This window comes from Budorcas taxicolor, chromosome 3 (genome assembly GCF_023091745.1).
Source record: "Budorcas taxicolor isolate Tak-1 chromosome 3, Takin1.1, whole genome shotgun sequence".
In the NCBI taxonomy this organism is placed as follows: Eukaryota; Metazoa; Chordata; class Mammalia; order Artiodactyla; family Bovidae; genus Budorcas; species Budorcas taxicolor.
The window spans coordinates 43,462,780-43,489,842 of record NC_068912.1 but is presented as its reverse complement, the minus strand read 5'-3'; the positions used below and the strand labels follow the sequence as shown (position 1 = coordinate 43,489,842).

Sequence of the window (27,063 nt, the reverse complement as noted above, 5' to 3'; positions counted from 1 at the left end):
GTTAGTACTAAACAAAGATGGATACACTTGGACCCAAAATCTTATTCTTCCCTTTGTCCGAGTTCATCAGAAAAACATACACTTGAACACTAACAACAAACTATCAAAAAGAGAAACTAAGGAAACATTTCCACTTACAACTGCACCAGAAAGAATAATATTTCTAGGAATAAACCTACCTAAAGAAGAAGCAGACCTGCAATCAGCAAACTGTAACACAAGACACTGATGAAAGAAATCAAAGACAATAGACATGGAAAGATATACCATGGATTAATTAGTGTAAATAGTGAAATAGATTGAAAGAATTAATACTGTTAAAATAACCACATTACCCAAGGCAACGGACAGATTCAGTGCAATCCCCATCCATTCTCCAAGGGTATTTTTCACAAAACTAGAGCAAAAACTTTTTTAATTTGTATGGAGAAGGAAATGGCAACCCACTCCAGTGTTCTTGCCTAGAGAATCCTATGGACAGAGGAGCCTGGTGGGCTGCCGTCTATGGGGTTGCACAGAGTCGGACACGACTGAAGCTCCATAGCACGCATGCATGCATTGGACAAGGAAACAGCAACCCACTCCAGTGTTCTTGCCTAGAGAATCCCAGGGATGGAGGAGCCTGGTGGGCTGCAGTCTATGGGCTTGCACAGAGTCGGACACGACTGAAGTGACTTAGCAGCAGCAGCAAAGCAACATAGAAACACAAAAGACCTAGGCAAAACAATCTTGAGAAAGAACAGACTACTTAGACGAATCATGCTTCCTATCTTCAGACCTTACTAAAAGCTATGAAGTCAAAACAGTCTGGTTTGGCAGACTGGCACAAAAACAGACACTGATCAATAGAACAGAACAGAGCCCAGAAATAAACCCACACACTTATAATTAACTAACCTACTACAGAGAAGGCAAAAATACACAATGGGGAAAGACAGTCTCTTCAGTAAGTCATGCTGGAAAACTGAACAGCTACATGTAAAAGAACAATAAACAATTCTCTAACATCATATCTAAAAATAAAACTCGGATTTCCCCAGTGGTCTCTGTAGCTCAAACAGTAAAGAATTTGCCTGCGATGCAGACCAGGGTTCAATTCCTGGGTTGGGAAGTTCCTCAGGAGAAGTGAAAGGCAATCCACTCCAGTATTCTTGCCTGGAAAATATCATGGACAGAGAAGCCTGGGGGGCTACAGTACGTGGAGTCACAAAAAGTTGGACACAACTGAACAACTAACACACACACACCAATGGTTAAGAATCTCCCTGCCAATGCAGCAGACATGGGTTCAATCTCTGCTCTGGGAAGACTACACATGCTGTGAGCAACTAAGGCCCTGCACCACAACTACTGATTCTGCACTTTAGAGCTCACATACCTCAACTACTGCAGACTGTGCCCTAGAGCCCATGCTCACTAAGAGAAGCCACATCAATGAGAAGCCCACACTGCAACTAGAGAAAGTGCAGCAACGAAGACCCAGTGCAGCCAAATATAAATAAATAGAGCTTTTAAAAAAATAAACTCAAAATGGATTAAAGACCAACAGGTAAGACCAGAAATCATAATACTCCTAGAAGAAAACACAGGTGGAACACTCTGTAACATAAATTGTAGCATTTTTTTAAATTTGTTTCCTAAAACAAAAGTAAATAAAAGCAAACAAATGGGACCTAATCAAACTTAAAAAGCTTTTGCACAGCAAAGGAAAACACCAACAAAACAAAGGGACAATCTACTGAATGGGAGAAGATACTTGCAAATGATATAACCAATAAGGGGTTAATATCCAAACTATATAAACAGCTTACACAACTCAATATGAAAAAAATAAACAAACTGACTAAAAAATGGGCAGAAGACCTGAAAAGACATTTTCAAAGACATACAGATAGCCAACAGGTACCTGAAAAGATACTCAACATAGCTAATCATCAAGGAAATGCAAATCAAAACCACAATGAGATATTACATCTGTCAGAATGGCTATCATCAAAAAGAACACAAATAACGAATGCTGACAAGCATGTAGAAAAGGGGAACTTTCCAACACTGCTGGACTGTGAAAAACAGTAGGGAAGTGTCTCAAAAAACTGAAAATAGAACTGTCATATGACCTAGCAATTCCATTCCTGGGTTCATATTTGAAATAAAAACACTAATTCAAAAAGATAGATGAACCTCAATATTCATAGCAGTACTATGAAGCTTGGCTTAAAACTCAACAATCAGAAAACTAAGATCATGGCATCCGGTCCCATCACTTCACGGCAAATTCATGGGGAAACAATGGAAACAATAACAGACTTTATTTTGGGGGGCTCCAAAAATCACTACAGATGGTGACTACAGCCATGAAATTAAAAAACACTTGCTCCTTGGAAGAAAAGTTATGACCAACCTAGACAGCAAATTAAAAAGCAGAGACACTTTGCCAACAAAGGTCCATCTAGTCAAAGCTATGGTTTTTCCAGTAGTCATGTATGGATGTGAGAGTTGGACTATAAAGAAAGCTGGGAGACAAAGAATTGATGCTTTTGAACTGTGGTGTTGAAGAAGACTCCTGAGAGTCCCTAGGACTGCAAGGAGATCCAATCAGTCCATCCTAAAGCAAAGCAGTCCTGAATATTCATTGGAAGGACTGATGCTGAAGCTGAAACCCCAATACTTAGGCCACCTGATAAGGAGAGCTGACTCATTTGAAAAGACCCTGATGCTGGGAAGGTTTGAAGGTGGAGGAGGGGACGACAGAGGATGAGATGGTTGGATGGCATCCCCAACTGAATGGACATGACTTTGGGTAAACTCCAGGAGCTGGTGATGGATAGGGAGGCCTGGCGTGCTGCAGTCCATGAGGTCGCAAAAGTCAGACACAACTGAGCGACTGAACTAAACTGAACTGAAGATATGAAGGCAACCCAAGTGTCCATCAACAGATGAATGAATCAAGAAGACGTGGTATACACATATTCCTGATGTGTGTGTGTGTGTGTGTGTGTGTGTGTGTGTGTGTGTGTATACACACAGCAGAATACTACTCAGCTATTAAAAAAGAATGAAATTTTGCCATTTACAACAACATGAACAGACCTACAGGGTATTATGCTAAAGTGAAATAAGTCAGGAAAGACAAATACCACATATCGCTTATATGAGAAATCTAAAAAATAAAGCAAACTAGTAAATGTAACAAAAAGAAACAGAGATAGAGAACTAGTGGTTACCAGCAGGCAGAGGGAACGCGGAGGCAATTCAGGGATTGGGAATTAAGAGGTACAAACTGCTATGTATAAAATAAATAAGCTACTAGGATATATTGTAAAACACAGGGAATACGGCAATATTTTATAATAACTATAAATAGAATATAACCTTGGGAAAAAACATATACTTGATGCTATTAAATATTTCAGGTAACTTTAATGGCTTTGTCAAGATATGAAAATTAGGAGGTAAATATTTCTGGTTTTATAAATTTGAGATTTATGAAGCTCTTAGCACAGCTTTGAAAAGAGACACAGATACTCAAAATACATAGAATATTTTGCCATCAACTTGTCTTACAAAGAAGAGTGTGTCTTGAGAGAAGTTTAATGATAATAATGCTCTCCTGGAATTATTACCTTGGAGACTTACCTTGGAATTTCTTTCGCATATTCTTGAGTACACTGCTGAAGGAGATCTATGAATTTTTGTGGGAAAGCTAAGAAGTCTACCAGAAGACCTTGCTGGAATTTTAAACTATACGGAAGACAGGAAAAGAATTTTTTTTTTTAGAATTTTAATTACTGTATGCAATTAATTATAAATAACATCCTGAAAGGTTATTTTTTAATTTACTGAACACCCATCATAGTCAAGAACTAAGCTAGAAAACTTTGATTTTTATAGAGCTTATTCAATGGGAGGGAAAAGGTCAATAAATCGAGATGAAGCTCCAAATTTCTGAGCTGTTTTAAACAGAATGCTAATAATCTATGAAATATGTATTTTCAAAAACAGCCTGAAAAATTACAGTATAAATAGTTCAGTGATCCCTAAATACTTAATTGTTCCTAATGAGTATGTGTTTCAAAGGAATAGCACTGATACACAGATAAAACTTAAAAACTTACTTATTCTTAGATTAAATGTAAGATCAGAAAAATAAATTTAGTTACCTTTGAAAATCTTCCTCTGAAATAACAAGGTTATACAGAAAAAATGGATCCGCATCATCAGTCAGACGGATAACTAAATCCTAAAAGAAAGATTGTTATTTTTAATGTCTTCAGTAGATCTGGCTTTCAGAGTAATTTCTTCCTCCATGGAAGTGAAATCATAATAGCATCAATGTATCTCTGTTATAGCTCAGACGGCTCTGTTTTCTGGTGCTGCTAGGTTTTTAATGTCTTTGGAGACTTTAGCATCTTAAACAGGGATGGATACTCTGCTCCTTGAGAGCCACATGGGGTGCAAGGTGAGAAGTGATGGAGTCTATAATAGTTAATTAAATGCTAGGAGCTGAAAGTTGGCGAATATCATTCTATCAGAGGCTTAGGAAAGTTCAGACCTACCTCTTGCTCCACTAAGATAATATGACAGAAATATTCTTTACCACTGATGTCACATTCAAGTATATTTTTAGTTTTCCTCAAGTTAATTGTCTGGTATCTCCAAAATGGCAAATACATCAGCAGAAATAACAGTCATCTACCCTAGATAAGAAAGGAGCATTTGTTTCTCAGGCAGAGGACAGGGGTATCAGGTGACAGGTTGCCAGGCTTTCTTCCTAAAAGCCTGTTCTCTACCACTCCAGGTGGCCACTGATATGGAACCCCCATCTGTTTAGTTTCAAATGAAGTGAATATCTTTCACAAAGACCACTTTTCAGGTATTAAATTTACTGTATGGCAGATCATCACAGCATCTAAAGCCAACAGAAAAGTCCTGTACTTCAGAAAACACTGGCAGAAGGAAAACAGGACTAGTAAGATGTCAGAGCACTAATAAAGCACAAGCATTCAGGTTAAGTTTCTGCCTTGAAATAAAATATACTTGTGGCTACTGAGGAATCGCTAAGGTCCTAGAAAAATCTAAACCACTTATGAATAGAGCTAGAAAATAAAGAGGTACAGCAGGCATAAGGAATAAATATAAGAATATATAATCTCTTCCCCAGAAGATTTGTGGCTCAGCTAGTAAAGAATCCATCTGCAATGCAGGAGACCTGGGTTCAATCCCTGGGTTGGGAAGATCCCCTGGAAAAGGGAAAGGCTACCCACTCCAATATTCTGGCCTGGAGAATTACATGGATTGTATAATCCACGGGGTCAGTCCATGGGGTCTCAAAGAGTCGGACATGACTGAGCGACTTTCACTCTCAGTTTTTCACCCTGGAAAATTAGCAATCTAGGTATCTGCTCTGTCTCAGAAGGCCCTGTTCTTAAAGCAGCTTTATTTAAATATTTTTTTAAACCCACCCCAAGATGCTATTAAAAAAAAAACCCTGAAGCTGATACTAATACTATTAGATCCTTGAATATGTTAAGGGAAAGCTATAACACAGAGAAAACAGATGTATTTCTTCACCCTCCTTTCTATATCACATCTCTGTTAATGATTCACACTTTTAAATCAGATAAGACTGATGTCTTAACAACTACTGTCAAGAGGCAAAAAGATTCAAGAATATCTCCCTACAGTGCTTCAATTCATTCTATACTCACATTTATATGAGTTCTACAGGATAGCAATATATATTCAAGTAACTTTAAAAAGTGAATGAAGGAATTCCTAAGCAGTTAGGACTCCAAACTTCCAAGGAAGGGACATGGGTTTGATCCCTGAACTGGGAACTAAGATCTCTCAAGCTATGTGATGTAGCCAAAAATCTGAAATGGGGAAAACCTAAGGAGACTGTGGTCCCTATCTCCAACTCTTGCATGCTTTAGAAATACATGGTACAATATCTCTCGGTTGTTGTCTTAGATTTCACCATCCCAGATCTGCAAGTTATTAAATGGCCCAAAATTAAAAAGCAAGATGATATTAACAAAAGATATCACATTCTTAAAGAATGAAAACTATAATGTACAAAATTACCATATTTCAGAAAAATATTTATTGAAAAATATGTAATACCAACCTTTCTGTGAACAGGGTTAGAAACTGATTGTAGTTCAATGCTCAGTCTAATACTCACTCTCCTGTATGAAAAGATATGCCCAACTATCAGAAACATTCACATGCAGTAAATTATCACTACCATTTGCATAGCTAACATTTTCCATTTTAGGCCACAAGATCCTCCACAGGTTGTCCCTAACTTATGAATACATGTTTGGAAAACACGATGGATTTGAAATTTAACTTCCTGTTTTTCCACAAGTAATCAGGTTTTTAACCTGATGCTAAATTTTTTCTCTCCTGTAAAAAGAGGCTGTTGTGAGGATTAAATGAAATAAATGATATGGAATGCCTATTATTAGCTTGGTATACAACCTCACTGGACTGATTTTCAAATAGCATCTACTGAAAAGCAAACCATCAGGTTTACAACGATTTTTTACATAAAAATATGAACTGAAAATAAATAAAAAATAAAAAACTGAAATCACCAAATTAATTTGAGACATATCATTTGAAAATTAGAATACTGTGAATGTCTACAAACCAGGAAATAAGATAACATATTCACTTTCCTTATTATACACACACACACACAAATTTTTCAGATCCACAAACTACACTGCTCAACGGACTCTCCATACGATATAAGTACTATCAACAAGTTAATTATCTATCTAATCTTAGAGTAACTCTAAACCCTAAAAGAAAAAAAACAAAAAACACAGCTTTTTGCACATTCTATACCTCATCTTAGAAAATTCAGTATCAAACAGAGGCATATAAATAAAGGTGTTCAAACTGAGCAAAAATGTTAAAAAAAAAAAAAAACCTCAGGAAATAAAGGGGTAATGGTGAAAAAACATCTCTGCACACGTGGTTCTCAAACTATTCTGCTAGAATTAAATAATAATGGTCTTTTCCTGATGTGCAGGGAAAATAAACCGAATTTGTTCGATATTATCTTTTTAAAGATGTGTTTTAAACTTCTTCCACATTCTACCACAGAAGTACAGACATAACAACTGAGTGTTGATGGAAAAACCTGGTAATAGTTGACTCAGGCCAGATTCAATAGTTTAGTCTTTTACGCTGACTTGCAGTTTACATTGATTCAATGTATGTCATTTTAGTTAAATTTCTTATTGAACATATGATTAGATGTTAAATTTTAGTTCACATGATGAGATTACCATAATTTGCATATTAATATCTAAAAAAGAACAGTACCTGTAAATAGCACAAAGACAGGAAGAATTATCTTTAAATAAGAGAATATTTCATTTCTATTTTTCTAGTACCTAAAGCAATATATGTGAAAATATTAAATTCCTACTCCAATTCCATTTACATATTCTTAGGCAGTGGTGGGCGGGAGAGGAACACGACGACTTCAATTTCCTAACTTATAAGAAAAGTGAACTGAGTCAGGTTTGTGAGGGCCATTCAGCTCTACAATGTCATTATGTTTGGTTTTCACCTTCTGAAGCTTTTCCTAGTACATATTGCCATAGTGATATGACACTGTGGTTGATAACTTTACACTTTTTAAAATGTGTGGGTTTCTCAGGTAGCTTGGTGGTAAAGAATCCGCCTGCCAATGCACGAGATGCAGGAAGATCCCCTGGAGTAGGAAATGGCAACCCACTCCAGTATTCTTGCCTACAGAATTCCATGGACAGAGAAGCCTGGCAGGCTACAGTCCATGGGGTCACAAAAAGTAGGACATGACTGAGCGAGCAAGACACACATTTCAAAAGCCTATATGCATTAGATGATGGGAGGAAAAAGAGGAAAACCCCATAAATTAAAACTATTCCCCACATTCAGTTCAAAAACCTCCAGAGCAATAACTTGTAGGAAAATGTGAGCTTTCAGAGGATCTGAAATCAGAAATCTTTTCTCCACTGTAATGGTGAACATCATGGGAACAGTATAAAACAAGTTTAAAAAACAATTTTAAAAATGCTGTTTCTCAAAATAAATGTCATAAATCTGTATAACATCCTTCCTGTCAGTTAGATTTGGCATTGGCAGAACTGGATTCTAGCCACCTCTGCCACCTAATAGTTCTGACCTTAAACTCTGAATTCAAACAAAAGCTGCTCTACGCCAGGTACTATGCTGGGTGCCAGGGATACAAACAGAAATAAACACGGTTCATGACCTCATATTGAGATGATATTAAATGACTTTATCCTAGATTTGCTTCTGATGGTATTCTACGGCTTTAATACATACACTATTAAGTGTCTGCCAGGCACCCTGCTTATATCAACTTATTTAACAACAATCTTGTTAAGTAAATATTATCTCCGTCATTCAAAGAAAGAACCTGAGATGCATAGAGTTGCAAATTTGGGTAAGATCACACTACACAGCCCAAATCTGAACTCAAATCTTTCACTTATACCATGCTATCTAACAAACAAATAAGGACAATTAATTTCAACTTAGGCAACTTTGAAAACGTCCTTATAAAGAAAGAATTTAAGACATAGAAGTCATGGGGAAGAAAGCATCTGAGGTAGAAGGGAGAGCTGGAGTAAAGGTACAGTATTAAGAGAGTATCAGCTACACTCAGGATATCACCTAGCCCTGCATGACTGCTATATTGGGAAGACGAGCTTAGGGGAAAAAAGAAATGAAAAAGCAGGTTGGTGTCAAACCATGGGCTTCAAAACTTTGTACCACTTTTCTCCAGACAGTTCTCTGAGCACTATCACTGTCTTCACCTGAAGTTCCTTTTTCTCGATGACTTCAGTTCCTTTACATTACTTCATGCATTAATCACTCTTCAATAATAGCCAGTGAATAGGTTAGTGAATGCTCTTAAGTTCCAGGCACTGTTCTAACTACTTTATATGTATTATTTTATGCTTATAATAATCCCACAAAGCAGATACTTTATTTTTATCAATTATAAGGATGAGGCACAGAGAAGTAAGAAAAACTGTATAGAATCAAGCAGTATCTGGTAAAGTGGAATCTAAACAGTGCGGCTCCATAGCCTATTTTTTTTAATGTAGAAAACAGAGGGATTATAAGTCCTGTTTTTAAAATTTAACTACAGTTGATTTACAATGTTGTATTAATTTCTACTATACAGCAAAGCGACTCAGTCATACATACATTTTCTTTTGCACATTTTTGTTCCATTATGGTTTATCACAGGATATTAAATATAGTCCCGGACCTTGTTGTTTATCAGAGCCTGAACTCCTAACCTGTGCTATACTACCTCTAAATGGAAGAACTTTTTGTTTCCGCTATTAAAGTGAGTTCCTTGAGAGCTAGAATGAAAATAGTTTTGTTGCTGTTGCTGTCATTGGAGGAAGGTGGTAAGGAGAAGAGCTTTATATTCTCAGCACCTAGGACAGTGCTGGTACATAGTAGGCTTTCATAAATATTTGTTGAGTTGAACTGGCCTTGACTACTTAAGTCTGGACTATTTTTCCCATAAGAGGTTGGCAAACTTTATCTGTAAGGGGTCAGAAAGTAAATATTTTCGGCTTTGCCAGCCATAAGGTCTCTGTCACATTTATTCATTTCTCCTCCTATACCACAAAAGCAGCAACAGACAATTCTTGAACAAATGAGAATGGCTGAATTTAATAAAACTTTGTTTACAAAAAAAGGCAATGGGCTAAGGAGCTTCAATACTGGAATTAGAAATTATACCCCCCACCTTTCTTTCTTCTTTCTATAATCATTCTAGAACAGGGCTATCCAATAGAGATACAATGGAGCCACAAATATAAGGCACATATGTAATTTTTAATTTTCTGGAAGTCACATTAAAAAAAACATAAAAGAAACATAAATTTGTTATATATTTAATTAACCCTACATATCAAAATATTGTCATCTTAACACATAATATAAAAATTGAAATGTTTTACATTCCTTTGTTTCTCATAGTAACTCTTCAGTCTAGTGTGCATTTTACTCTTTTGTACCTTAGTTCACTTTAGATCCATTTCAAATGTCAACTACAGTTGCTCCATATACTGGCTCCCATATTGGGCAGCACCAATTGCTCAGTCGGGTTCGACTCTTAGCAACCTCATGGACTGTAGCCTACCAGGCTCCTCCATCCGTGGGATTTTCCAGGCAAGAGTACTGGAGAAAGAACCACCAACTAACCTATAAATCTCCACTTAACAGCTGCTGGTCTTGGTGCCATCTCCTTGCCTGGCCTGCCAGTTGATTTTGAACCTAATTCTGAACTATACACCAGTTTCACATTATTGGTAGCTCAATATACCAATGTCTTCATTTTTAGTCACATTTCCACACCTGATCCTCCTAACAAACAACCATAGGTAGGCATGTTATATCAGTTTTACAAATGAGAAAAATCAGTTTTACAAATGAGACAGCTGCCAACCTGGTGGAATTGAGACAAAATTGAAGTCTCCTGACTTCTCGCCAAGATCTCTCTACTTAAGCCTCAACAGCACCACCTCATTTGTCAAAGTTGTAATTTTGCATTTATCTGTGAAACTATTTCCTACCCCACTAGAATGTGAACTCCACGAACGCAAGGACTTTTTCCTGACCATTGCATCCCAGTGCCCAGCAGGTGTTTTGCAAATATGCAATATTTGTTTAATGTATAAATGAATTTACGGTTTTCCCCAATCGTCTTTAATCTATTAAAAGTAATTTATTTCTAGTAACTAATGTGGAAAAAAAAGCAATATACCATCTAGTTGAGTAAATCGAAGCTTAATTTACTTTCAATATAATTCAAAAAAGAGAGGAAAAATGGCTGGGAACCAAGGCCTGAGTTCTAGTGCCCGCCCTGCGTTGAACTCGTAAGCCCTCGAGTAAATTAATTTTCTGAGCAGCAGTTCTTATCTGTCAAACAGCAAAGGGCTATACCGTCCACGATAACGCTCAGAGCTAAGTTTTTCTTTAAATTAATTTGATGCAAGTCAGCGTCCCATTCCTCACACACTTCTCTTCTCGGCGACGGAGAACTTGCTTAGAAAGAGCCAGGTCCCAGATAGGTCTCTCTCCGGGGACTCCGGCGGGATACCCTGCCGCAGGCCGCTGCGCACTGGCGGGGGCCGCCATCTTTCCCCTTGGCCCGACCCCAACCGCCACCCACGGGCACGGGGTAACGCGAACCTCACCTCTCCTCGCAGTCTCTGCATTTCACCTGCAACGGGACGAGCTGCTGGAACAAAATCTGGCTCATGCTGAACCGCTGCCCTGGCAGGTGTGCGAAAAAATACAACACAACAGGCCCGGCCCGCGATATTAGGCTGAAAGACTTCCGGGTCCTGTAAAGTTTGAGTTTGCCGCTCTGCTTCCGCGGAGGAGGCGGGGAAAGAGAAACAGAGGGAATACGAAGGAGGTTTGGACCTCGCCGGCCACCATCAACTTCTTCCGGTTTTACGAAGCTGAGGTGGTAAAGTTCCGGGCATGGTATTATCCTGCGTGGCGGGACCTTGACGCAGCCGTATTTGTTACGCGAAGGGGACCAGCGTGAATCTGAGAACTTTTCGTCTCTTCAGCCGATCAATGCTTGCCACCCGGAGTGAGCCCTGAATTATGGCGGCCTCTGCGCTGACGCCGCATGGAACTGCCTTTCCAGAAGAGGGGCGATGCGGTTATTTTGTGGAAAAGAAGAAGCGGTTCTGCAGGATGGTGGTGGCAGCCGGAAAAAGGTTCTGTGGTGAACACGCTGGAGCCTCGGAGGTCTGGTATCGCCTTACCCTCTCGAGGGTCGGAAATAAGTTTCCTGGTCCGGCACCTCCCCTCTGACAGATTTCTGCTTCAGTCCCCTGGATTTGGCAGCTTTTCCTGTGATAAACGCAGTACTGGCCTCCCTAGGGAGAGATGATGAGCCGTAGTGAAGTGCAGTGTTTTCTTTTATTTAAGTAAAGCGCCAGCAGTGACCCGTTTATCTTGATACCAGCTCATGGTAATGCTAGATTTTAGTTTTACTGCAGACTGCCGCTTCTTGCGCTCGGCTCACTCTCCGCCTTCCTGATGGGAAATGGTGGTTTAGAAAGAAGAGTGATCAAAGAAAGAATCCAAGGTTTCAGTAATTGTGTTTTCATGGTTTCGTGAACGATAATCACGTCTTGTGAATGCGGTTGAGAGAAACTTCTCAAAATTTTTTATTTAGACGTACAGTCTTTTGAAAGCAACTAGTAACTACTTTGCTGAAAAGGGGAAGGAAAGATTTAAAAAACACGTAAGAATGAATTCTTTTAAAATTGAGAACAGAAAGTGTACAGTTTTGCTCGATTGTACATATGATTGTATTGTCAAGCAGCATATATTTTTATGTTTGTGTATTTAGGGTATATATGACAGGGCATTTTAAAAGATCAGCATAACGCTTATAGAAAAAGAGCATGTTTCATAGGTTTTAGATTAAGCTATAGAGAAAAGCATTTGATTTCCTGCCTTGTGAATATCCAGTATTATTTACATTATTTTTGTTTGTTAGATGGTTTATCCTTCTAGGCAATATCCACTACAGATGCCACGGTAGAACCCCTTCATCTGCTACTGATCCCTCATAGCTATAGCTCTAATTCATGTTTTGATTCAACTTATACTTGGCTGGAATGAAGTGTACTGAAACAAGCTTATTCTTCTTTTGACCTGTGACTGTGACCTGTCACTTACAGGAACTCTCTGAAGTACACTTTCTGTTGTATTTTGAGAGGACCAGCAAACATCCCCTGACTGAAAAATTAATTTTATGATTGCAGGAGGATTTTGTTCTCCCTCTTATAAGGCCTGGTATTTCACCTTAACCAGACGTCCAGAAGATGACAGCAGATGGAAACAGTAGTAGAGTATGACTAGATCCTTACAGGGTAATCCATATTCCTGGAGAGAAACGACATCATGTTATTAATCTCTTGAAAAAAAAACTGAAAAGCACCAAGTGGAAACACTTTCGATGACTATGGTTTGGTTTTCAATTTGGGTTATCCTGGGCTTGCCTGGTGGTTGAGACAGTAGAGTTTGCTTGCAGTGCGGGAGACCCAGCTTCAATCCATGGGTTGGAAAGTTCCCTTGGAGAAAGGCATGGCCATCCACTCTAGTATTCTTGCCTGAAAAATTCCATGAACAGAGGAGCCTGGTGGGTTACACAGTGGGACACACTGAGCAACTAACACTTTGACTGAATCTTTAATTTTTGTTATGATTGAGTATATTGTTTCCATCTCTTTTTTCTTAAGTGTCATATATGGCTGAGACAACTTGTACTTATTTTTATCCAGTGTTTCTAATATGGGGGTGATTTAGCCTCCCCAGACAATGTTTGAAGACATTCTGGTCATCACAGCTGAAGGTTGTTTCTTGTATCTAGTGGCTAGAGGCCAGAGATGCTGCTAAACATGCTACAGTGGGCAGGACAGCCCCCACAAAAAAGAACTATCCAGCCCCAAATATCAGTAGTGCCAAGGTTGAAAAGCCTTGTTTCTAACAAACAAATTCTAAAAGTACTTTCTTCCCCTACTTATCATTAGAGTTTGGGAAGTTAACATAGAGTCTTCTCCTTCATGGAGTTTAGACTTTAAAGCCAGCAAATAGGGAAGAATATGTGCTATATCTTCAAAAGATATTGAAAAGTCTCTTAACTTGGTCATGATATTCAGTGAACATAGTTTTGTGGATACACTGGGAGGCAGAACAGAACTGAAATAAACTGAAAAAGAAATTGTTAATACTAGTAATGAACACAGCATTTGCTGTATGAACAGCACTGTGTTAACATTTCTTTTGAAACCTATTAGCTCAATTTTTACAACCCTTGAGAGGTAAAATACCTTATTCTTAGTTTTCAGATGAGGCAGGAAGACTTCAGATCATAGAGTTAGGAGCTGATAGTTAGAAACTGAGAAAAATTAGGAATCTAAGCAGGCTGACTGACCTTTGGTTTTTAACTGTTAAACTATACAGACTTGCCAACACTATTAATTATTAACTCCATTATTTTTTTGAGTACTTGTAGTTAAATCAGTGTAACTTAGAAATGAATAGGATGTTATTATTCTGTACCAAAAGCTGCAAAGCCAGTAGAGTATGATCACGTACCAAGTGGTTAAAAGACCGTATAGACGTCCCCAACTGACTGTGGTTCAACTTATGATTTTTTGGCTTTATGATACTGCAAAAGCAGTGGGCATTCAGTAGAGAGCATACTTTGAATTTTTAATTTTTCATCTTTTCTGGGGCTAGTGATATACAGTACTGGGCAGTGTCAGGAGTCAGGGCTCCAAGTCAGCCACACTATCACAAGGGTAAACAACTAATATGCTGTCATTCTGTACCCATACAACCCTCTGTTTTTCACTTTCAGTACAGTAGTCAATAAAATACATACGATATTCAACACTTTATTAAGAAATAGGCTTTTAGATGATTTTGCCCAACTGTAGACTTCTGTTAAGTGTTCTGATCACATTTGAGATAGACTAGGATATGTTATAACGCTCGGTAGGTTAGGTGTATTACGCGCATTTTTGACTGAGAACATGTCAACTTAATGATGGGTTTATCAGGATATAATTCCATCATAAGTTGAGGAATATCTGACTTTAGTTGTGTCTGCGATACACTTTCCCCCCACACACATTTTAATATCTCTAAAATCAGAATATTTCTCAATATCAACACTATGTCATAATTTAAACCGGCAGCATTTTTTTTCCTTAGTGGTCCCTAGAATAATAGTGTGTGTCCAGTCAGTGCTGTCATAAATTGAAAATTAGATATGTAGACTTTCTCTATAACCTGTTGGAAGCTGTAGATCAATGTTATCCAAAGCAGTATTTGGTCATATATACCTAAACCAGCTAGACGAGAGGTTATTTTTAATTGAAGCATAGATGATGTGAAAGTGAAAGTTTAGTCGCTCAGTCGTGTCTGACTTTTTGCAACCCCATGGACTGTAGCCTACCAGGCTCCTCCGTCCATGGGATTTTCCAGGCAAGAGTACTGGAGTGGGTTGCCATTTCCTTCTCCAGAGAAACTTCCCAACACAGGGATCAAACCTGGGTGTCCTACATTGTAGGCAGACATTTTACCATCTGAGCCACCAGGGTACAGATGTACAATACAGTGATTCACAATTTTAAAGGTTATACTCCATTTATAGTAGTTATAAAATACTGGCTATATTCCATGTGTTGTACAATATATCTTTGTAGTTTATTTTATACATAATAGTTTGTACCTCTTAATCCTCTGCCCCTATAATGCTCCTCTCCCCTTTCCTCTCTTCACTAGTTTGTTCTGTATATTTATTTGTGAGTCTGTTGCTTTTTTTCTTATTTTCGCTAGGAGCATTGTTTTTTTAGAGTCTACATATAAGTGATATCATACAGTATTTGTCTTTCCCTGTCTGACTTATTTCTCTGACCATATCCTCCAAGTCTGTCCATTTTGTTGGAAATCGCAGAATTTCAGCCTTTTTAAAGGCTGAATGGTATTCCATAGGGGTGGGTGGGCGTGTGTGTGTGTGTGTGTGTGTGTGTGTGTGTGTGTACCACATCATCTTAATCCATTCATCTGTTGATGAATATTTACGTTGCTTCTATATCTTAGCAATCTATAAATAATGCTACTGTGAACATTGGGGTACACATAACTTTTTGAATTAGTGTTTTTATGGATATATACCCAGAAGTCGAATTGCTGGGTCATATAGTAGTTGTATTTTTTGTTTTTTGAGAACCCTCCTTACTGTTTTCCACAGTGACTGTACCAGTTTACATTCCTGCCAACAGTGAATGAGGATTTCCTTTTTTCCACATGACTGTCAGTATTTGTTATTCATGTTCTTTTTAATGATAGCCATTATGACAGGTATGAGGTGATATCTCATTACACTAGAGATTTGTGTTTTAAACTCGATGATCTGATTTTGGGAGTGTTTTGTTAATGTGCCTTTAAGATTTCCTTAATCTTGTTTTGGGATAGCATAAGCTTATCATTATACTGAAGTTATATCTAGTATCTGTAAGCAATAAACTTGATATATTGTTAGAATAAATATATTCTTTTTTGGTTGTTGTTTTTAGGAAGAAAATGCTCGGAAAAGAATTCTGTGTCCTTTAGATCCAAAACAGTAAGTATGGGTTGGAGAAGGGTTTTTCTGTGCTAGAAACAGTGATTATCACAGTCTTATTTTAAATAATTTTTTCTTTAAATTTAGCACAGTATATGAAGATCAACTAGCAAAGCATTTGAAAAAGTGTAACTCAAGAGAGAAGCCGAAACCTGTAAGTGTTTGGTCAGTAAAATTGAATGGTAAAATAGGTGCTATGTAATATTTATATATACTTAGTAGATTATAAATATGAACTTTTAACAAAGCTCTTGCTTCAGGAGACCGAAATACGGTAAATACATCTGAGTGTATGTAGGACATTAGACTATGAATCCACTAAGAGTCCTAATTCAGGTAACAGATGTTTTTGCAACAAAAATAGTATTCAGAGAGTAATTCCACAGTTTATCTATTCAAAAATACTTACTTAGTGCCAGCGCTAGTGGTAAAGAAACCACCTGCCAGTGCAGGAGACCTGAGAGACACAGGTTCATTCCCTGGGTCGGGAAGATCCCCTGGAGGAGGGCATGGCAGCCCACTCCAGCATTCTTGCCTGGAGAATCCCATGGACAGAGGAGCCTGGGGGGCTACAGTCCATAGGGTAAAAAAGAGTCAGACACAACTGAAGCAACTTAGCATATTAGCATACAAGTTTATTTCAATAAAATATGATCCCAGGCTTCAGTGAACTTTTAAGTTCAATGAAAGAACTAAGTGTACATGTGATAAGAGCACATACTTGAATTAAAATTAAATCTAAGGGATCAAGAAATACTTTCCAGAGAAACACTTGAACTAAGTCTTTTTTTTTAATATATAATTCTATTTTTTTTTCTTTTTTGGCTTTGCTGGGTCTTCATTGCTGTGTGGGGTTTTTTCTAATTGTGGAGAGCAGACCCTGCTCTCCAGTTGCGGTATGCCAGCTTCTCATTGCAGTGGCTTCTCTTGTTGCAGAGCACGGGCTTTATGGTGCGCAGGCTTCAATAGTTGCTGCTCCCAGGCTCTAGAGCACAGGTCCAGTAGTTATGGCACATAACTGCGCCTGGATAATAATCTTCCTGGATCAGGGATCAAATCTGTCCCCTGCATTGGCAGACAGATTCTCAACCACTGGACCACCAGGGAAGTCCCAGCACCACTGTCATTTTGACAACAAATTATCCCCATACATTTCCAAATGCCTCCTAATTGAGAACCAATAGGCCAGATGGCATATGTTTAGTTTAAAAAGAAAAAATTTTTACATTAAGATGTGTAGTAGAAAAGTGATGACTATCCCTGGTTCGCCTCTCAGTAAAAAGAATGTTGCCTTTTCTTTCAAGTATGCATGGAGATTATCTGGCTTCCCTGGTGGCTCAGACAGGTTCTTTAGAACCTGCCTGCAATGCAGGAGTGTTAGTGCTAGTCACTCAGTAGTGCCTGACTCTTTGCTACCCCATGGACTACATGTAGCCATCAGGCTCCTCTGTCTATGGAATTCTCCAGGCAAGCATACTTGAGTGGGTTGCCATTTCCTTCTCCAAGTGATCTTCCCAACCCAGGGATTGAACCTAGGTCTCCTGCATTACAGGCAGATTCTTTACCATCTGAGCTACAAAGGAACCCGGGTTCAGTCCCTGGATTGGGAAGATCGCCTGGAGAAGGGAATGGCTACCCACTCCAGCATTCTATCCTGGAGAATTCAATGGACAGATTCTAGCAGGCTACATTCCATGGGGTTGCAAAGAGTCGGACACAACTGAGCAACTAACATTTTCACTTTCACAGGCATGGAGGTTCTCTTCCTTACCTAACTGTTCAGTTCAGTTGCTCAGTCGTGTCCGATTCTTTGCGACCCCATGAATTAGGCTTTAGTTAAAGCAAGCAGATTGAATATGTGTTCTGAGAACAGTTTGAGAGAAAACGTGAATTTATTAAAACTGGAATACCCCTGTGAATTTCCTGGTGATCCAGTGATTGCGACTCCATGATTTCACTGCTGAAGAACTAGGTTCCGTCCCTGGGAACTAAGATCCCACAGGCTGAGTGGCACTGGGCCCCCCAAAAAACGGAATACCCATGCACAGATTTCATTGCATGCTGGGGACACAGTGAAAAGGAAAGGGAGAAAAGCAGTGGGATGACGAGATAGAGAAAAGAAATGCAGAACAGTTTTTGTCTAGTACACTATGTATAACATGAAACCCAGGTTTTGCTTTACTAATAGTTGTAGCTATTAATAATTTTCTGTTATAGTTTTGTCAGTTATCCAACAAAACATTCTAATACCCACTTTCTAATATGTTCCACTTAATCACTAGTTTCTATTATTACCCATATAAGAAAAGTAGCAACCCACAATCCGCACATTACTTTTCTGCCATTTGTATAATTAAAGCCTGTGCATTAATGTCCAATGTCTAATGCATAACTAAATTACTGTACATAATGTCTCAGGAGTTGTTTTCACTTTCAAAAGAGAATTTGTAAAAAAATTACACTATTTCATTCATTTATGTCTACATGGTCTAATATGTAGCCACTAGCCATGTGTAACTATTTAAATTTGAGTTAATTAAAATTAAGCCAAATGAAAGTCCGATTCCTCAGTCACACTAGCCGTATTTCAAGGCTGTAGCTACCATGTTAGCTAGGGCAGATATAGAACATTTTCATTATTGAACATGTTGAACTAGATCCTTACGTAGAGTCTTTCTGTCTCTGAAAATGGACTAGAAATATCTCACTATGTTAATTTACACAACATAGTATCACAGGACATTGCTATATTCTGTTTTTTTTTGTTTGTTTTTGTTTTTTTAATTTTAAAATCTTTAATTCTTACATGTGTTCCCAAACATGAACCCCCCTCCCACCTCCCTCCCCATAACATCTCTGTGGGTCATCCCCATGCACCAGCCCCAAGCATGCTGTATTCTGTTTTAATTAGTATTTTAAAATAGAAGAAATCAAACCTAAACCATTGTAATATTTTTTCATATCTGTTTGTGGTCATGCTAAATAGCCATTTGTAGTTGGCCTTTGTTTTTGCTCTAACAACTAGCAAACGTAACATCTCAGTCTATGCTAGAGATAGGTAAAAATGTTAATAGAAATTACTAATGAATTTTCTTTAGACTATAAATGTTTATTCAGATATCCACCTCACTAGAATGTAAGATCCAGCAACACAGAGGTTTTTGTCTGTTCTGTTCACTCTGGTGAATCCTCAGCAACTAAAGCAAGTTAAGGACCAGACTAGTCACTCAGTAATTATATATGAATAATTTTTTCATGAATAAATGAATGGAAGAAAGAGAAGGTGGCAGGTGCAGAGTATTAGCAGGGATGAATCAGTTTTTCACCTTAATTTTTGTGAACTCTTCACATTAATAACTTTTGTTATCATTTTGTTTTTGTTAAGGACTTCTTTATTCAAGATATTAACGCAGGTTTAAAAGATGAAACCGAAATACCAGATCAATTAGTAAGTACTTGACTTTTTAATTTTATGAGGGGTTCTAGAGCATCTCCACACTGTAAATAAGCTTACAATTTTTGTTCCAATTTTTGAAATAAATTAACTATTTTGACATAAAATGCGTTTTCTTACAGAATCAATGTTATCAGTTCCCAGACGAGCTCATGTCCCATTTTTGTACATAGGTTCCAATTTCGTCTCTCTCTGAAGAGCAGTTGGAAAACTTAATTAAGAAGTTGAGAAAAGCATGTGAAGGTAAGTCTGCCTAAATTTACAAGTTAAATTTTATTAGAATAATGAGGTGGTATATGAGTTGAACTTCCAAGGGAGCTCAAGAGTTTGCCTGCAATGCAGGAGACCCAGATTCGATCCCTGGGTTGGGAAGATCCCCTGGAGAAGGGAAATTCCTCTGTGGTTTAATATTACTACCATTGCTTAGAACCCTACAGTTTCACACTTGGTTGTCTAGGCTTGTGTGCTTTTATTTGGTACAGGTTTGAACTGCACACTTAAAGATCAAATTATGTCCCATCCAGCATTGCATGATGCCCTTAATGACCCTAAAAATGGTGATTCTGCAGCCAAACATCTGAAACAGCAGGTATGTTTAAGCCATAGTAACTCTACTAAAAATGGCCTTTTTGTTCATTTGTCGGAAGCTAACATTCTATTTTTTCTAAATATAGTATTAATGAAATTTTGTTTAGATTATCTTTCATGGTACAGAATATCCATTTTAAACAATGTTGTTCAAACATATATAGAAAGTCCTTGGCATGGATAGGGTTCTGAGTACTGCATGTTAAGTACTTAAAAGCAGGAGAAAAACTTTAAAGCTAAACAAAAATTACCATTGTGAACATGGTGCCCTATATAGAAATTGTCTTGCTGTTTTTCCATTTGAGCCAGATGTTTTTGTTCTAGTTTATAAAATAATCTTGTGAAGTTTGCAGGCTTCTATTTTAGGTAACATTGAAAATTTAAAGTTACTTGGTCCAAGAAGATGCTTTGTTGAATTTGGAGCAGGAAAGGGAAAATTATCTCATTGGGTTGATATTGCCTTAAAAGATGCTGAAAAAGTTCACTTCATCCTAGTAGAAAAGGTGACCACAAGATTCAAGGTAAGTGAAATTCACATTGTGGTATATTTGTAGCCAGATTTTGTTTGCACTTAAAAAAAGAAGCCTCTAAAAGAAAATGAGTTTTTTGTGTTTATTTGACTGTAGTTTTTTATTCTAATTATATTGGTGACTTAAAGGTAATTTTTTAATTTAAATTTCTGAGTTCTTAAAATAATAACAAAGATAAGGAGATAATGTGGAAAGAGCCAAGCTCAAGCTAGCAGTTAAAAGTCTTGAGTCCTTAACCTACCTCTGAAACTTACTGTTTGTTCAGTAAACATTTATTGAGCATACCACCAGAACCATTACAAATATTGAGTAGATACAGTCAAATAATACAAGAGTCCCTATGTTCTATTATGTTTAGAGTGAAAGTGAAAGTCGCTCAGTCGTGTCTGACTCTTTGCGACCCCATGGACTATACAGTCCATGGACTTCTCTAGGCCAGAATACTGGAGTGAGTAGCCTTTTCCTTCTCCAGGGAATCTTCCCAACCCAGGAATCAAACCCAGGTCTCCTGCATTGCAGGCAGAGTCTACAAGCTGAGCCACAAAGGAAGCCCACTTATATTTAGAAAGAAGAGACAAATAGATAAATGATTATTTTTTTAAAGTTGTTAAAATATGAAGAAAAAAAAAGATGCTGCACAGAATACAGTGTGGGTTCAAAGGAGGGAGTGACAAGTTTTACTGCAGGGAAAGGATGATAAATGTGAAAAAGTGATGTTTGAGGTGTGTCTTGAAAAGTGAGTATTTGCTAGATACGGGGTTTGAGAAGCATTCTAGGGAGCAAGACCAGTGTAGCCAAATCCATGAAAGGACAGGGGAGCACAGAAACATTTCTGTGTGATGGAAGTACATGGTGTGAAGTAGAGTTCAACAGTGAGATGGGAGAGGTGGGACGGACTCTGGAAGGGGTCATGTTTTATGCTGTGGAAGGAGTTTGACTTTATCCTGTTACATGCTAGGGATACAGTGGAAACTATTTAATTCTTGTCTTCAAGAAGCTTTCATCTAATGGGACAGTTTATAAGCGTATTGGTTTAGTATGCTAAGTGATAAGTACCAGATGATGGCAGAGTTCTACCAGAAGGTGAAACACCAGCCTCAGGTTTCCTGAGAAGGAAGCAGCAAAGAAGAGATTTAAGGAGTATATAAGGATTGGTGAAGTAAATAGAGTTTTAAAAGTTCATCTTAGCAGTACCATTAAAGCTATATCAGAAGAGTATGAAACTTGAACTAGGGAGAGTAATAATAAGATGCTATCCTATGATCCAGGTAAGAAATGAGCCAGAGCTAAGGATGTTGCAGTGAGACAGCGAGGAGGGAAAGAGTATGAGAAATGTAATGATAGTGGGAGCCATGAGACTTTATTAAGTAAGAGGGAGGAGTTAATTCTGGTGACCTTTTGTGCCTTAAATGACTAAGTGGTGTTCTTCCCTCAGACAGGGAATGTGCCAGGATAAAGGGGAAGAATAGTTCAGAGGGAGAAATATTGAGTTCAGTTTTGGGTGAGTTTGCTGTTGAAGTAGAACTTTCTGTTTGACAATTGGATTTGTGTATGCTCATGAGAACGGTCTGGGCCACAGTGTAGATTTATCAAGCATAGGTATATGGATATAGATGAGAATGGTTGTGATCTTTCAGGGAGAGTAAGAAAAGAAGCAAGCCACAAATAGTGTATTAGGGCCTGATAAAGACAAAGGAACTGGCAAATAATCTTAGGTAAGTCAGTTAACATCTATGAACATTAATGCCTTCATCAGTGAATTGGGGATTTTTAGAATTAAAGGAAATAATGTGTACATTATAATTTATGAAATATTCAAGGCTTATAAAAATGTGAGGGCTTCCCTGGTAGCTCAGCTGGTAAAGAATTCACCTGCAATGCAGGAGACCCCCGTTCAATTCCTGGGTTGGGAAGATCCGCTGGAGAAGGAATAGCATACCCACTCCAGTATTCTTGGGCTTCTCTGGTGGTGGCTCCGTTGGTAAAGAATAACCTGCAACGCAGGAGACCTGGGTTCGATCCCTGGGTTAGGAGGATCCCTTGGAGAAGGGAAAGGCTACCCACTACAGTATTCTGGCCTGGAGAATCCCATGGACTTGTTATTTTCTGTCACAGAATATACAATTAACAATTCTACTTTTTAAATACTAAAAAATAAAATGGAAAATTATTAGCTCTGACTTTTGAAAATAAATAGAAATCTTTTTATTTTCATAAAGTTTTTTTTTCCCTTACATGAAACCCATTGTTATAATAATGTTCTATTTGTACAGGTAGATGGCAAACACAGAAAGAAAAATTCAGTGTTTGAAAGACTTCAAATTGATATTCAACATTTGTGTTTGAGTAAGTTGCATAACTTTCAGTTGCTCTTCCATAAATCAGAGAACTTTCAAACTCTTGAGGGTTGCTCAGAAGTCCAATCAGGCAGAACAGTGCTTCAGGAAAAACAAAGATTAATCCATTTTTAATATAGAATTTTATATCTAACATTTAGATACATTTAAATGGGATGAGGGTTGACAACTCTAAGAAATTGTTTTTCAGGATCAGCTAGACATGAAATGTCATACTAGAGAATAGTTTAAAAATATTGATAATATGCCCTTATCTTGCTTATTTGTGCTGTTTAATTACTGAGTTGGTTCATGCCATACATTAGCCTTCTGCCCATTGTTAACATGACTTTACCAAAACTGTTACGGAAATGAGCTAGTTCTCTGCCTAACTAATTTGTGAAAGATACTCCCACAATTTTAAATTGTACCAAAGAAAATAACCTATCTCTATGGAACTTACTTCATACACACACACACATACCCATGAATCATACTTTTTAATGCCCTTTTTATACCTTTTTTAGAATGAAAATAATACAAACATATGCCAGCAACCTCTTCTGCTAATTTTAATTCAGCCCTGTAATGCAACCCACCATTGGCCCATATAGTAAATAAAATTTGTTCATTGAATTAGTAGATAATTTATAATTTTTTTTACTTGGTCTTCTAAAAATGTATTTAAGGTCCTATATATAGCACATGGAACTATATTCAGTGTCCCCTGACAAGCCATATTGGAAAAGAATATGAAGAAGAATATATATATATATGTTTATATAGCTGATCACTTTGCTGTACAGTAGAAATTAACACATCATTGTAAATCTGCTATACTTAAATTTTTTTAAAGAGGTATAACTTTAAAAATTGCACTTTAATTGTCTTAAATTGTTCTAATACATTTATCAAGTATTCTGTTAGTTGCCGTCTTCCTGAAAAAGTCTCTTCTGGATCCTTCAGATCTGTTCCAGTCTAGACTGGGCGTGCTGTCTTCTGTTCCTGGGGCACAATTGTCAACCTTAAAACTTTTCATTCTCATCCCAGGGATTCCCTTCACTCTTGTAGGTTGAAATTTATTTTTCCACATTTTTTTTTTCTCTTTTGGCCATCCTGGGCAGCTTTTGTGATCTTAGTTCCCCAACCAGGGATTGAACCCTCAGCATTGAAAGTGCAAAGTCCTAACCACTGGACCTCCAAGGAATTCCCTATTTATCTACATTTTATCCCACATCTTCCTCTGTTAATTTACTCTTCTTGGGCAAAGACCTCCTCTGTAGCTTCCTGAGAAACACTTGAATTAGAGAGAAATTTGATGCCTTGCATTGTCTGAAAATATCTTTAACTTTACCCTTACACTTGATTTGGCTGAGTCTTTTCTGTTTCTGGGGCTTCCCTTGTGGCTCAGCTGGTAAAGAATCTGCCTGCAATGGAAGAAACCTGGGTTTGATCCCTGGGTTGGAAACATCCTCCGGAAAAGGGAAAGGTTACCTCCTCCATTATTCTGGCCTGGAGAATTCCATGGACTGTATAGTCCATGGGTTCACAGAGTTGGACACGACTGAGTGACTTTCACTTTCAAAGAATTTTGAAACTATTACTCCATTAGTGTCGTTGTTCAAAAGTTCAGCGCTGTTCTGAGTCCTGATCCCTTGTCTATCATCTCCTTTTTTCTTTTCTAGAAATGTATAGGCTCTTTCCTTTGTCCTCAGAGTTCTACCTTTTCACAGTGATGTGTCTTGCTGTGTCATAGTTTATCTGTTGTGCTGGGCACTTGGTGTGCTCTTCTGTTGATAGCAGCGGTTCTCAGCTAAAGACAGTTTTGGCCCTCAGGGAGAACTGACAATGTCTGAGATATTTTTTGTTGTCAAAAAAGTAGACATGTTGCTGGCTAGATGGATACAGACCCGAGCCCTGCTAAATATCCTATAAGGTACAGTACAGTTCTCCACAACAATGAATTATTGGAGCCAAAAGTTAATAATGCCAAGGGTGAGAAATCCTGATTTAGAGATTCCAGTATTCTCAGCTTTCTGGGAAATTTTCTTGCATTCTGGGTAATTTCTTTGCATTCTTTCTTTCTTAACTTTCTCTGCTTCAGTTTTTCTTTTCTCCCTTAATGGGAGAACTTTTATGATTTAGTTATTAGACCTCCTGGAATAGTTCTCTACTTTTCTTGACTTTACTTCTCTGTTCTATATCTTTTATCTTTTTTTTATATACTTTTGCAAATTTCTTCAACTTAATTTCTTCTATCATAGTTTTAATTTCTAAGATCTTTTTCTCTGAATTTATCTTTGTTATTTTAATTGTTCTTTTTTTCATAATTGCAATATCTTTGTGAGGATATTAACAATACATTTTTTAAGAAGCATACTCCCTTTATAGTCTATTTGCACTCAGTTGCTCTTTTCCATTTGTTTTGGTCTGTTTCAACTTAGAGGCTCTGCTCATAAACATCTGTGCTTTTTGATGGTGTGTTCATAGTGAGGATTGAGGGACTATGAACTCTTGAGTCTTCAAGTGGAATTGTTGACTTCAAGCTCCAGTTTGAAGTAACTTGTCTAAAACATAATCTTTCCTCTTGGCTGGTCAGGTTCCCCAAATAACACTTTTTGATCACCTGCCTTGAGGGTGAGAGTCTAGTTACTAATGTTGTAGGACCCAGTGAGGAGTAAGAGCTTTATCCATATGCATACTCACTTAATCCTGCTATTTTACCACACATCAACTTCCCACTTCGGGCTTCCGTCATGGCTCAGACAGTAAAGAATCTGCCTGCAATGCAGGAGGCCCAGGTTCGATCCCTGGGTTGGGAAGATCCCCTGGAGAAGGGAATGGCAACTCACTCCAGTATTCTTGCCTGGAGAATTCCATGGACAGATGAGCTTGTCAAGCTATAATCCATGGGGTCACAGAGTCAGACATGACTGAGCGACTAACACACTCACACACACGCACACACACACACACACAGCTTTCCACTTCTTACCGTCCTTCAGTCCAGTGACCTCCTGTCTTAACTGCTTCAGAGAATTATCTAGTTTTCCACCAGTTGGTAAAGAGGTAATCATCAAGTGGCTATGAGATGTGGATCTGACTACTTCTTAAATAGACTTTCTGCCAGTGTACTATTATTCATAACATAACTGTCTCAGCTCTTCTTCCAAAATTCCTGATGCCCCCAGTTCCATAAGGGCTTACTTAGACAACCTTTCTCTTCACTCTGATACATAAGTTTCTTGAATCACTTTACATGGGCAAACTGTTCCACTTGTTAGCAATTTCTTCTAGCATGTGATACCATCTGAAAGCAAGCAACAGAAAATTTGACATATTTACTGAGGACCTCCATTGGACAAATAACTGTGCTGGGTGCTATAGCTGAATTTGTAGGGAGAAACATACTTTTCATTTCAGAAACTTAGAAAAAGGAAAATGAATTGGATGGTGGGGGGTTGGGGGTGTTGGGAACAGAAGCCATAACTGTGATGTTCTGCATTTTGCTACATTACCTTGTAGATGTCTTTTTTTTTTTTTTAACTTTTATACCACTGTTATGACTATTTTATTCAGAAGTATGAAGAGCTAAAATAATGTCTTATTCTTATATAAGATTATATCTTATTCAAGATACAATAAAAGCTATATTTTTAGTTTGATGCTATTATTGAGTATGTAATATTGTGTAACGTAAAATGTTGGTTGTATTATTCATGTGTATTTGTCATATATATTAGTTATGAAAAATAAACCTGTTAGGGAAATTTTTGAGTCCTTTTATCAATGGGTAATAATATTTAGCTAAATAAGGCTTCAACAGGGTAAAGTCCTGAGTCAGTATGGAATAGCACTGGCCTAAAAAATCAAGAAGCTTTAAATTAGGAGGAAAGGCCCTGCTGGGGATGAGGTGGAAAGAAAAAGAAAACAAAAAAC

The 27,063-nt window shown here is 37.8% G+C and overlaps 2 protein-coding genes across 2 annotated transcripts in view; one reads left to right on the top strand and one right to left on the bottom strand.

Annotated features, from left to right (window-relative positions):
- Positions 1-11,314, bottom strand: part of SASS6 (SAS-6 centriolar assembly protein) — a 39,376-nt gene extending 28,062 nt beyond the window's left edge. The window contains exons 1-4 of the mRNA XM_052637908.1: positions 11,250-11,314; positions 6,128-6,188; positions 4,161-4,240; positions 3,637-3,741 (exon numbers count right to left, since the gene is read on the bottom strand). Of these exons, the coding sequence (XP_052493868.1) occupies positions 3,637-3,741; positions 4,161-4,240; positions 6,128-6,188; positions 11,250-11,314 (311 nt within the window). The remainder of the gene's footprint in view (positions 1-3,636; positions 3,742-4,160; positions 4,241-6,127; positions 6,189-11,249) is intronic.
- Positions 11,315-11,590: 276 nt separating this feature from the next.
- TRMT13 (tRNA methyltransferase 13 homolog) overlaps positions 11,591-27,063 on the top strand; it is a 17,950-nt gene continuing 2,477 nt past the window's right edge. Inside the window, exons 1-8 of the mRNA XM_052636952.1 lie at positions 11,591-11,817; positions 16,170-16,216; positions 16,304-16,370; positions 19,602-19,664; positions 19,844-19,913; positions 20,153-20,259; positions 20,612-20,779; positions 23,062-23,134. Coding sequence (XP_052492912.1) covers positions 11,671-11,817; positions 16,170-16,216; positions 16,304-16,370; positions 19,602-19,664; positions 19,844-19,913; positions 20,153-20,259; positions 20,612-20,779; positions 23,062-23,134 — 742 coding nt within the window. The 5' untranslated portion in view covers positions 11,591-11,670. The remainder of the gene's footprint in view (positions 11,818-16,169; positions 16,217-16,303; positions 16,371-19,601; positions 19,665-19,843; positions 19,914-20,152; positions 20,260-20,611; positions 20,780-23,061; positions 23,135-27,063) is intronic.